Source organism: Geotrypetes seraphini, chromosome 8 (genome assembly GCF_902459505.1).
Source record: "Geotrypetes seraphini chromosome 8, aGeoSer1.1, whole genome shotgun sequence".
NCBI classification, from domain to species: Eukaryota; Metazoa; Chordata; class Amphibia; order Gymnophiona; family Dermophiidae; genus Geotrypetes; species Geotrypetes seraphini.
Window position 1 is genome coordinate 28,816,298 of NC_047091.1, and position 13,308 is coordinate 28,829,605.

General features: G+C 44.3%; 1 protein-coding gene across 5 annotated transcripts in view; it reads right to left on the reverse strand.

The window, feature by feature from the left end:
• Nucleotides 1-13,308, reverse strand: part of CSF3R (colony stimulating factor 3 receptor) — a 126,498-nt gene that overhangs the window by 16,987 nt on the left and 96,203 nt on the right. For all 5 annotated transcript variants that reach the window (XM_033955292.1, XM_033955291.1, XM_033955293.1 and 2 more), the window contains 5 exons: nt 10,616-10,770; nt 9,867-10,035; nt 6,208-6,290; nt 2,670-2,883; nt 1,193-1,375 (listed from right to left, as the gene is read on the reverse strand). In XM_033955292.1, coding sequence (XP_033811183.1) covers nt 1,193-1,375; nt 2,670-2,883; nt 6,208-6,290; nt 9,867-10,035; nt 10,616-10,770 — 804 coding nt within the window. The remainder of the gene's footprint in view (nt 1-1,192; nt 1,376-2,669; nt 2,884-6,207; nt 6,291-9,866; nt 10,036-10,615; nt 10,771-13,308) is intronic.

The window sequence follows — 13,308 nt, forward strand, 5'->3', positions numbered from 1 at the left end:
TAGGGAGAACGAGAGGGCACTCTCTAAAGTTGAAAGGGGATAGATTCCGTACAAACGTAAGGAAGTTCTTCTTCACCCAGAAAGTGGTGGAAAACTGGAATGCTCTTCCGGAGGCTGTTATAGGGGAAAACACCCTTCAGGGATTCAAGACAAAATTAGACAAGTTCCTGCTGAACCGGATTGTACGCAGGTAAGGCTAGTCTCAGGGCACTGGTCTTTGACCTAAGGGCCGCCGTGTGAGCGGACTGCTGGGCGCGATGGACCACTGGCCTGACCCAGCAGTGGTAATTCTTATGTTCTTATTAAAGAACTTTTCTGAGGGGTAAATGTTGGGGACCAGCCTGAACAGTCGGCGCATTTATCACAAAGTAGCAAAACGAGTCCCTAAAATTAAATTGCGTAAACTACAGATTTTGTGCGCATTAAAACAAAACCCGCCCACATGAAATAAAAGCAATTCAACTATTTTTTTTACCGCATATCCCTATGGCAGACACGTTATTCAAACTGATTAACGCTTTGCGTAAACCTGCGGTTGGTGTTAAACAGTGAAAGGGCCCTGTTTTATTCTGTTCTTAGCTTTATATTTGGCCTCATTTCCCCCAAAGATAAAATAACATGTGTCAATCAACCCAGCATAATAACACTTACAAAATCATGTAAACAGTCCCTAATGGAGCCCCCCTCCCCCGTAGTGTAGCGAGGATGAGAGGCGCCCAGGGCAATGGTGCCCCTCTTCCACATGCTCTTTCCTTGCCCCCACTGCTGTGCGTGTGCCGCTTCCCTTCCCTTCCCCCATACCTCTGTAACATTCCTGGCGTGAGCAGCTGCTGTCGTGCCAACGTCGGCTCTTCCTCTAATGTCACTTCCTAGGTCAGGAAGTGACATCAGAGGAAGAGCCAATACTGGCGTCATAGCAGGTTGGGGGTTGCTGCTCGCGGCAGGAACGTTACAGAGGTATGGGGGAAGGGAAGTGACGTGCACGGCCGGCAGTGTGGGGCGGGGAGGAGGATGGGTGTCTGCGCCCTCACCAAGATGGCATCTGGGGCGGACTGCCCCCCCTGCCCCTCCCCAACCTCCACTAACCAACCTACTCGGTGATGATGTGTACATAGTTTAACTAGCGCACTTCTGGGATTGTGCCGTAGATCAAGACAAGCCAGTATCACAAGAGTCTTTCTGAAGGAATCACCTTGGAGGAGGGAGCTGGTAACTGTTCCGACTTCTGTTTTCCAGCTGCTGCTGTAGCCTGCTTGCTCAGAGACCCTGTACCACTCGAGAACGTATCGTATCACAGACCCTTTAGGGGCTTCCCACTCCACACACAAGCTGTGATCGTCCTTGGGAAAGGCACGGATGCTTGACAGTGGCAGACCTACAAGAGAAAATACAAGGCCCGGTTTCCAAAGAATTTAGGAGCTTGGCACTCAAATCAGTCCCGGCTGAGCCCCTAAATGTAGGATTTTCTTTTCACTAGACGTCTAAGAAGTAGGCAGCTAGAGGGGGTTTCTCGCTGATTTTCAGCATTAGCCACTTCATTTAAGATCCTAAATATTGGAAAAAATATTGCAAGCCTAAATTAGGACACCAGCTGTTAGGATCTTAAATTTAAGTTCTTTCAGACTGCCTAAACACTCCCTCCCCTGCCCTTTTGCATAACAGTTAACGCAGTTTTTAGCATCAGCCCCAGCGGTAACAGCTCCGATGCTCCATAGGAATTCTAGGAGCATTTGAGCTGATACCACCATGGCCGGTATTAAAAATGGCAGTAACAGATCCGATGCTTATAGTAATTCTATGAGCATCAGAGCTGTTACTGCTACGGCCAGCGCTAAAAACCACACTACTATTGTACCAATTAGATGACATTTTATTTTTTTATTTTTCCCCTTAAATTTACAAGTTTGATTGTGAGGGGGGGAGGAGGGGAGGGTAAATTTATTGTTACATATTGTATAAGGTATTGATTATATGATAAGAAAGGGTGGGAGATAAGAGCATATTATTTGTACCACTGATGATTATTAAGTGTTATATTTATTTGGATATATTGTTACACTTATTGTAAATTTGAAAATGAATAAAGAATTAAACCCCCCCCAAAAAAAACAACACACTACGGTTTTCTAAAAGGTGTGTGTGTGTGTGTGTGTGGGGGGGGGGCATATAAGTTAAGAATGTTAGACATGCCATACTGAGTCAGACCAGTGGTCCACTGAGCCTTCTTAGAAGTAACCAACAGTTCCCCGTGTTGAAAATTTACCATTGATCCTAGAGGGGATGGAGGTATAGAAGGCTGTGATCCCTCATAACATACCAAGAAAACATATGATCTTTTGAGGCCTCTCAGACCAATTCACCATGTATAAAGACTTCATTAAACTGAGAAAAGGAGTTTCCCAGGTCTGTCATTGCTCCTGGAGCTGATTTTTCTAGACTACTCTACTCCTTATTATATCTAATCCAAAGATGGTCCTAAGTGGTGTATATATGAAATACATAATCTGAATCTACTGCAGTCCTCTCGTTCCTCACAGTATCTGCTTCCCCAGAATGTCACAGCATCACTGACTGAGTGCCCAATTGCTTGAAATATCATTCAAAGCCCTTCTGCTGAGCATCCTGTCCATCTCTAGAAACTTCTCTGGACAGTATTTAGCATGGCAAACCTTGAATGTCGAAGGGGACCACTTCCGTTGCTGGGGATTCTCCTGCTGTGTTGTAAGCCTTGATGTAAACTTTAGTAGCTCCACGTGGCATCGGAGCAGCACAGACTAGCTTTGTTGTATTACATAAAACCATGACTTCATCCTCTTCTTCGTCACTGAAGAGAAAAACCAGGTATCCCAGGATTTCTCCGTTGGTGTCCTTCTTCCTCATGGGCTGCACGGAATGAAGCAGAACCACTAGCATTAAAAAGCTTTCATTTAAGTGAAAACAAGAGATACGCATTCTTCAACTGTTACATCACAGGTGAAATTCTGAGTGATACCGCAAAAGAGGCCACTTTTGACCACATTACAGCTTACTGCTTCTACTGAAGACTTGCAGTTCATCAAATATGCACAAGGTGGTGCTGATGCTTATCATTCCTTTCCCATCTAAATTTTCACAGATAAAAGTTGTGGAGAAATATTCTTTAGGGAATGTGGTCAGTTGTTTTTTCTTTTTTTTTTTCTGATAATCATTACATTGGCATTATCGTAGCTATATGTGATCAGGGACAGATTAATCTAGTCTTGGTCTTACTGCATCTACGAATTTCCTGTCCCAATGTCTTAATAGACTAGGGGGCTCCTTTTACTAAGCTGCGTTAGCGTTTTTAGCGCACGCAGCATTTTAGCGCACGCTAAACCCGCGCTATGTGGCTAGAACTAACGCCAGCTCAATGCTGGCGTTAGCATCTAGCGCCCGTGGCAATTTAGCATGCGCTATTCCGCGCATAAATGCCCCAACGCGGCTTAGTAAAAGGAGCGCTAGACTTATGAGTCCACATGTGTAGAGGAGTAAACTGGGACTGACCCAGCTGCCCCTAAAATAATATGGAGCCTGTTGGTTACCGTATTTCCCCAACGATAAGCCGCCCCACATTATAGGCCGCCCCATTCTATAAGCCGCCACATGTTATTAGGTGCGGTGTTACTAAAAGCATCTACTGTATTTTTCGCTCCCGTCTCTCCCTCGCTAGACGACTGCCTCCTCCAATCTTGCAGCCAGCGGCGCAGGGCAGGAGCGAGCTTTTCGTGCTCCAGCCTGGCCCTGCGCCGCTTCCTGGATGGCTGGCGCCAGTTCTGGTGCTATTCGGGAGGTGATGGAGACTGAATGGGATTTGCTTTGCTTTATTATACGGCCTAATTTTTGTTCTTTCTTTTGTTTGCTGTTTCTTAGTTGTACCTTGATGGAGTTTCTTTGTCTTTATCTACAGTACACTTCTTTTTTCTTTTTTTTTCTTCATCTCTCTTTGGGAATCGATTTTTCTTAGATATTTAATATAACTTGGAATGTAAACCACTGAGGTCTGTAATATGGTGTAGGTGGTATAAGATATGATATAAAACATAACATAAATGAATTCCATGCATTTGGGTCAAGAAAAACCCCCCCCTGTATTAACAATATATCTTTATTATTTAATAATCTGTTTTCTCAGGTACTTTAGCAAGATTGTGAGCCTTCGGGACAGTTAGGGAATTTCCAAGTACCTAATTTTTACTTTTATTTTATTGTATTGTAACCCATTCTTGGCTCTTGGGAGGACGGGCTGTAAAAATGAAGAAATAAATAAATACATTGAAAGTGCAGTGGAGGAGATAGGAAGAAAGCCAGGAGGGACCAGAACCCTGGAGTCCCAGTGAGGACAGCGTGTCAAGGAGTAGGTGATGATCAACGGTATCAAAAGCAGTAGATAGGATGAGGATGGAGTAACTAGGCCTTTGGATCTAGCCAGGAACAGATCATTGGAGACTTTAGCGAGGGCAGTGGGCGAAAGCCTGATTGAAGTGGGTCAAGAATAGCTTGAGATGAAAGGAAGTCGGCGGCGGTGAACAGCGCGTTCAAGTAGCTTGGATAAGAAGGGGAGGAGGGAGATGGGGAGATAAAGGGGCACGTGGGGGTCTAGTGAGGGTTTTTTTGGAGGAGAGGTATAACTACGGCATATTTGAAGACATCGGGAACAATTGCAGTGGAGAGTGATATGTTGAAGATGTGGCAAATAGGAAGAATGACAGTGGGAGAGAATCGGATAAGAGGAGGAGAGAAGATGTGATGTCTGAAAAGGTGGCAGGACAAGGAAGGTTGGCAGAAGGGACAGATGGAAGGGGGTAGGGGGAGGTGACCTGGTTCACCTTGTCATAGAAGACCTCTGTCATCGTCTGGGGGAAAGTGAAGGGGGGTGGGGGTTGGAGGTGAGGGCACTTGGCGTAGAGAGTTGAGCGTGGCCAAGAGACGGCAAGGGTTAGTTAAATGGGCAAAGTATTCTGGTCTGGCAAGTGAGAGGGCAGACTGGAAGGACGTCAGCAGGAATTTGAAGTACTGTAGATGAAATGAGTACTTAGGTACAGTTTGGTTTTCTCTGTCTTTGGTGATGATGGTTTAAATCTAACTGATCAAAAATGTACAGGTTCTACATGCAATTGAATTGAATTGATAATAATCAAGAGGAAAAGACCTCAGAAGCCTGCACCATAAGGAATAATAAATTCCAGCAATGGTTTCTCAGCAGGACAGGTTCTCTATCATTGGTCTTAAAAACCTCTCAAAACCGATTACTAAATTACTGGAATTAGTAATGTAATGCACTTATCTGAATTAATGATAAGAGCATTACATTACTAATTCCATACCGATTAAAATGTGCAGGTGTTGAATACACTGTTAAACAAAAAACAAATTTCTTTAGTAATCGGTTTTGAGAGGTTTTTAAGACCAATGATAGAGAACCTGTCCTGCTGAGAAACCATTGCTGGAATTTATTATTCCTTATGGTGCAGGCTTCTGAGGTCTTTTCCTCTTGATTATTATCAATTCAATTCAATTGCTTGTAGAACCTGTACATTTTTGATTTGTTTGTTACATTGAAGAGGTTCTGATCCATTTCTGCTTTACGGTAGTAGTTTAAATCTAACTGAACCAATGGAGAGTTAAGTCACAAGGAGTAGGCACTTAACCTTTGCTTCCCTGAGTCTCTTCATGGTGCTTGCAGGTGTGTATTATGTATTTGCAGGTCTAGAAGAGAAATTCCTTGTTCTTTAAAAATTAGCTGGCCAGCCAGTGCTGATTGTGCAACATATGTGCATAATCCTGTATAAAGCAGGGGGCATCTATTTTAAGGTACACTGTAAGCTCATCGGTTAAAACCCATCCAGACACATTTCTTGAGATCAGGAACATATGCCATAACATTAATAAAATATTTGTGCTATGGCAGGGGTGTCAAAGTCCCTCCTCGAGGGCCTTAATCCAGTCGGGTTTTCAGGATTTCCCCAATGAATATGCATTGAAAGCAGTGCATGCACATAGATCTGATGCATATTCATTGGGGAAATCCTGAAAACCCGACTGGATTCCGGCCCTCGAGGACCGACTTTGACACCTGTGTGCTATGGACAAATAAGATCTTCTTCCCAATAAGAAACCCACTTTCATTTGTATGTATTTGAAATAGGATTTTTTTTTTCTTTTTGGTGGGGGGGGGGGGGGGGATATTACCTTCCACATCAGCTGCACATTTGTTTTCTCGTCCGGTGCTGTGTGATCCAGCTTCCACCAAACATCCAGTTTCCCTACTGGTGCTAGAACATAAGACACAGGTTTTTTTTAAGCCCTAATTTTCTCTCTTCCGAAATGTGTTGCATAACTCAACTGATGTTAGCAAACATCAAGCATGCCGAGATGGTACTTTATCACTGGGCTCTCGAGGGCTGCAAGCAGGTCAGTTTTCAAGATAATCAGTTCGTATGCAAATGATTGTATTATTATTCAAATGCTAAATGTTGTATTTCATAAGAGCTACACACCAACATCCTTGGCCTCTTTCCCAGGGACTCAACTCTAGATCCTTCTATGGAGTGTGACCCAACAGTGCAGCTACTGCTCTGGGCTCTGTAAATCCTTTTGTAGAGAAAAGCATTGCGACATCAGGCGTGCTTTACAAATTACTGCAATCAGTTGTATTTGGAAATGCTTTTTTCTGTTTCCTTCTCGGAAGCAGGTCATCAGTTCTGACTGCTCTGTAGTAAAACTGTGAGAGGTTTCAGTGATTAGACTGGAAATGCTGAGTTACCCAGAACTGCAGGTCAGGAACCTTGATATTACGGCATAGCAATGGAGAAAGGTGCGGTCAGCGAGCTCACTTTTACTAAAGCCTGCAAACTGAATTAGTGGGCATTAAGGACCTGATTATCTTTAGGATACCGATCTCATGTCAATCACACATCGGCGTCCTAAAGAGAATCGCGTCTGTATTGCTGAACAAGCGCGTTAAATGTAGACCAGCATTTTGCAGGTCTACATTTAAGTCATCTGGCTCGCGCCTATAGAGATGCATAGGGAGGCTTAAGTATGCCCAAGGCCCTGCCTTGGGTGTGCTTAAGATGCACGACATGTGCCTACAATGTAGGCATCCTTTCCCCCTTTAAAAAAAAAAAAAATGTGGATCTCGATTGGCTGAGAGACAGCGGCAGGATGCCTACCACCGCCTACCATAGTGATGCGTATTTGCAGAATCAGGCCCTAAGGGCTGGATCTATAAATGGTGCCTAGGGGCGCTTACAATGTAGGCGCAGTTGTCAATCAACTGCTAGGCGCCATTTATAGAATCATGCCTAGGAGCGCCTAAGCAAACTTAGGCATCGCTAGGCAGCCTAGACAAAGGTGCCGCTTTTCATGCGCCTATTCTGATGGCGCCTATGTCGGACGACTAACAACACATATTCTCCACTTATAACCACACCTACTGTTTGAGATAGGCATTGCTAGGAGTCCTTAGGCGTGGGAGGGCACCTCCATCGCTAGGTGTCCTGAGAGTTTGGTGCCAAACTCTTAAATTGTTTAATGAATGGGGTTTCTTTTTTTGATTGGCTGAAAACCGGGGTGGTCAATTACCACACCAATTAAGCCAATTGCAAATCCTGAGCCTAGGCGTCGCTTGGTGGCTGCAATTATGGTGCCTAGTGGAGCCTAGAGTAGGCATTGTTTATAGAAGATGGTCCTAAATGCTAAGAAGCCCATAGGTATTAAATGGGCTTCTTGTGCGTGCTAATTCCATTAGCACACGCTAGCTTTAGAAAAAGGGCCCCTGAGTGATAGGAAGTGATAGCGCTGCTGAGTCGTTGGTGCCCCTTAGATCCAGAATTACAACTGTGACGAGGCTGAGGGTTGGATTCTACAAATGGTGCCAGTATCGGTGGCCTCCTAAAAAAAAAAAAAAAAACCAGCCGCCAATCGTATGTCAATCATGCACCGGCGTCATTTGTAGAAGTAGGCGCCGGAAACGTAGGCCAGGATTTTCAAGGCCTACATTTCAGCACCTACCTGTCATGTGAATCACAGCTACGGAGGCACTTTACGATGCCTAAAAGCCACTTCCGACGTTAGCCCCGCCTGCAGCGGCGTTAGGCGTTGTAAAGTGCCTCTGTAGTTTCAAGCTTAATAAAATTCGATTGACCATCTATCCAGGATTCGAGGCGATTTACATGATAAAATGGGGAATGCAAATATTAATTTACAAACATAAAACAAATTGCATAGACAAATCAACAAGATGGAGAATGGTGAATTAGAATAAAGAGAAGATAGAAAGGGAGGGGGAGTCGTTTCTTTAAGGCTGCCATTAATAGTTTGGGAAGGGTGGGCTCAAAGGCGATGCACCTTTTTTTTAGGCGTCAAGAGGCACCTACATTTTTTAAAATGCTACTATTTTTTTTAATGGCGTTTGCACTTAAGTTATGTGCCTACCATTTCTAGAATATGGGGGTCCTTTTACTAAGGTGCGTTAGCTGTTTTAACGTGTGCTAAACGCTAGACTATAAAATCGCTAACACGCCTTAGTAAAAGGACTCCATGTTTAGGTTCATTAGCACGTAATCACCGCCTTTCGCTATAAGAGCAGAGCGGTTAACAATTTTAAACTCCAGGAAGAGGAACTCCATTAACAAAAGAAAAAATAAAACCACAAATTAAGATTAAACAAATATCCCCCCCCCCAGTTAAAACATTAAAATATAAAAACCTACAAAGCTGGAGTCTGGAATCCCTCCCTAAGTTCCAATCCTGAGTGTTTAATTTTGAAAAGTGTAGGAGAAAGCTGGATATATTGGTGCTCTCATCTGAAAATAACGCCGAAACGACACTCTGACGTTTATCCATTTTATCATAAGCTAAGTGAAAATCAAGAAGAAAAATAAAAAGAAAGTGATCCCTAGTCTTTGCTGCCTTGCATGGTAGAACTATAAGGATTTTCTCGAGATGAAGAGACACTTCTCCCTCTGTATTCGCGGTTTCAGCATGCGCTGTTTCGATTATTCCCCCCTATTACGTCAGCTTGCATAGAGAAATTGCCGATTCCAAGCGTTTACAGAGAAAATCGCCGATTCCCGGCACTTTCTTCACCGTGTTTTGCCTCTCCTTCAGGAACAGGCCAGGTCTCCCGCCATGTTATTCGCGGTTTCACCACATTCACGATGGTTTTAAATAGAAAACAGTGAATAGCATATGAAAAAGTTATTCGCGTTTTTTCTGTATTCACGGGTCTGTTAATCCCCTATCCCAGCGAATACGAAGGGAGAAGTGTATACATGAATTTCTGAGACTCCACAGGCTTCCTTCTTCAGACAGAATCAATATCTGTACATGGTCGTGAAAATTCAGGGACAGAAACATCTTGATGTTTTCCGTACTGGTCTAATCAAAGAAATCACGACCATGCAAAAACAGTGAAATCTAAAATTCCTTTCCTTCAGTTTTCTGGGCTGTTTTTCCTTTTTCTAAAAATTAACTTGTTGATGCTGTGTGTTTGCATAGCATTTAAGAACAGAAGACATGCCAAGCTGAATCAAACCAATGGTTCATCAAGCCCAGTGCCCTATTTCCCACTGTGACCAAGCCACATGAACTGGAAGGACCTGGAAGTAGAAGGGGGAGACCCAATCTCTACGGAGATTCCTAAGTCTTTCCTCTGTCTAGAAGCTGAAGAGACACTTGTGGTGGTTGAGATGGCCAAGTGTGAAGAGAACAGGGTATGTCAAGAGAGAACGGACTGCCAGGGAAATGTAAAGAACTGCCCTTATGTTTTATGCCTGTTATTACAAAATATTTGCCCGTAACCCGACAAGCTTCGTACTTCTGCAGCTCCCCAATTTTGTACCAACCTCTATTTGGAGTGAGGAAACTATATACAAGGCTCCAGTCGCTCCAGTGACCCACACCAATCTGTCTGATGCGGCGCACTTGGAAGTGGTAGACTGTGGCAGCGAGAAAGCCACAATCTGTAATCTGCACAGAGTGGTTCCCGGCATCTGGAGTGTGATTGGAAGAAATCTGGAATAAAATGGATAGTCCGTAAACTGAAAGGAATGATGCAGGACAGTGAATCATAAGAAAATAAGAACATAAGAAAAGTCTTACTGGGTCAGACCAACGGTCCATCAAGCCTAGTAGCCTGTTCTCACGTTGGCCAATCCAGGTCCCTAGTACCTGGCCAAAACCCAAGGAGTAGCAACATTCCATACAGAATCTCAAAGAATAGCAAGATTCCAGAATCTCAGAGAGTAACAAGGTTCTAGAATCCCAAAGAGTAGCAACATTCCAAGCTACCGATCCAGCAATAACAGCCTATGGACTTTTCCACCAGGAAATTATCCAAACCTTTCTTAAAACCAGCTATGCTATCTGCTCTTACCACAACCTCTGGCAACGTGTTCCAGAGCTTAAAATTTCCTTCTATTGTTGGAGATGCTGCTACGAGTTTGGAACCTGTGGATTTGAGGTTCTAGACTCCCTAATGACACTGAAGTACAGTTTCAAATTTTAGATTCCTACAAGGCTCAGAAAGTTTCTTGAAGTGAATAATACAAGATGTGGAGAACCGCTGGCCCTATGTGCTCGGTCAATCCCTTACCATGGACCACTTGGCATCCTCTTCGCTTTTATAGCGCATGTCATACAACTGATTCATCCACAGCGCTTCTATGGACTTCTTGCACTCCACACTCAAACATCCAGCATCCAAAGGGCTGGACGTGATTGTATGAATAGTGGGGGCATCCAATTTCACTAAAAGAAAAGTGGATTAAAAAACAAACACTTTTTTAGCATGTTAAAATACCGTTCTCCCAGGGGAGCTCAGAATTATATAGGGGAATATACTGTAAACCGAGATTTTTTTTGTCCAAAAATTGGGGTCTCGGTTTATATTCGAATCCCTCATCTCTTCAGGCCACCCAATGACCGGCATTTCTCTTCAACCCTACCCTATTCTCCTGCACCATTGCCTCCAACCCCTCATAACAACCAACATTTCTTTGAGACCCCACTCCCTCCCGACTCTTACGCCAATGGCACAACAGCCAACATTTCCTACCTCCAACCTTCTCAGCAACCAACATTTTTTTTCCAACCCTCCCCCCCTGACTTCGATGCCACCGCCACAGCAACCAACATCCCCCTACCCTGATCATTAATAATCAGATCTTCACTTACCAGCATTTGTTGGGGTCTCCCAACGCCGACACCAGCACAGCAGCCATTTCCTGCCTGCAACCCCCTCGCAGCAACCAACATTTCTTTACAAAAATCTCCAACTCCAATACCACTGCAACCAATATTTCCCCTCCCCCCGATCATCCTATAATCAGCTCTTCACTTATCGGCATTTGCTTCCTCGGCACATGCTGAAAAAGTTATGCGCTGACTGGATCGAAGCAGGGCCTTAAGCATCTACGCATGCTCTTAGGTCTGCCGGTTTCTGCCCTCTCCCAGACTCTCAGAGAGGGTGAGAGCTGGCAAGCCTTTGAGCATGCGAAGATACACAAGGTCCCGCTCTGATCCAGTCAGTGCATAACTCTTTCAGAGTGTGCTGGGGAAGCAAATGCCGGTAAGCAAAGAGCTGATTAACGGATGATTGGGAAGGAGGGAGAATGTTGGTTACTGTGGCAATGGCATTGGAGTCGGGGGAGGGGGGTTCAGAAAGAAATGTTGGTTGCTGTGAGGAGGTTGGAGGCGGGAAATGTTGGCTGGTGTCACTGTCGGGAGGACCCCAGGGAAGGGGGGAAGGAGGAAGGGAAGGGAAGAGGAGTGTTGTTGGTGTGGAGGGAGGTGAGAACATACAGATACAGAAGAGTAGGGCCAGACAGTATATAAACTCCCCCGGTTTATACTCGAGTTAACAACCGCCCCTCCCCCCCCCCCCTTTCTTGGGAGGAAACTGTTATCGGTTTATACTCAGGTTTATATTCGAGTATATATGGTACATGAATTTATTCAGCTACTCAAGCATTTTTCCCTGTCTGTCCCGGTGGGCTTACAATCTACGTAATGTGCCTGGGGCAATCTCTAAGTACTCTGAAAGTACCATCCTCAGATTAGTTGTTTATTGATTGATTTAAAGAGTATTTCTATAGTATGCCATCTATCTAGAAATCAAAACTACTCAACAATGATTACATTCTATCCATAATGAAAAACACAGGCTTAGTAAGGACACATCTTGATACTAAGATGGATATCTTAATAAAAACATAAATTGAAAATCGGGATCAACATATCCTAAGCAGCTCCCTCAGACAATCCTTTCCTCTTTCAACATGTATTTTGAAAGAGGCCGAAGCTTTCGATTCCATCTAGAAGTTAACAGGGAATCTTTCATTCTAATTTCTTGAGGGATGAAATTCCATTTCCACATTATAAGTAAATGCAGTTCATTGCTATGACTGAATTTTTCGAACAGCTGGTAACTCAAGGTGCCAGCTACCTTGGGAATGCGGGACTCAAATTGGTATAAACACCTTTAATTTATCCTCCAAATGCTTTGGCTGCATCCCATGAAGTAACTCATAAGTTACAGTTCATATTTTAAACAAAATCCTCCTTCCACTTGCAGCTGAAGAAGATTAAGGAGCGCTGGAAGGAAATCGTGTCTGTAAGCTTGTGCCAGCCCACAGCGGGGTTGCTGACTTCAGAGCCACCTGCAGCTTTCTTATTATTTTATTCGGCAGACATGAATAAAGATTTTTACGGAATCAGGAGGGGAGGCCGGGGTGGCATATATTACTGAAGCAAAAATATTTCTGGTCAGGAAAGTGGCACGATGGAAGGAGCAGCCTCAGATGTTGATGGCCAGGTCCCCCATGTGTAGTTTAACTTTGAAACGATGCTACATATTTTGCCTGGCACGGGGATGTTGGCTGCAGTCACTAGATGGCTGCCGGGCATATTTTAGCTGAGGTGTCAGTGTTATGCTTCTGGGACCCTCCAGCACTTTGGGCCAAATTCTATAAATGGCGTCCCGATTGTAGGCGGCGGTAGGCGTCCCACTGCTGTCTAACCAGCCCATCGGGATGCACGTTTAAAAAAAAAAAAAGAAAAATCACCCCGAGGCAGGCTGCCTACATTGTAGGCATCTTTGCGAGCCTAGGGAGGTGCATAGGGCCATGTAAACTCACCCAAGGCTAGGCGTGACCATGGTTTCCCCGGAAGTGGCCTTAGGCAAGCTTAGGCGGTCCTAGGCGTCGCCCTAGGGCCACGATAGGCGCCTGAAATGTAGGCCAGCAAAATGCTGGCCTACATTTCAAATAGACGCAGCTGCTGAACTAA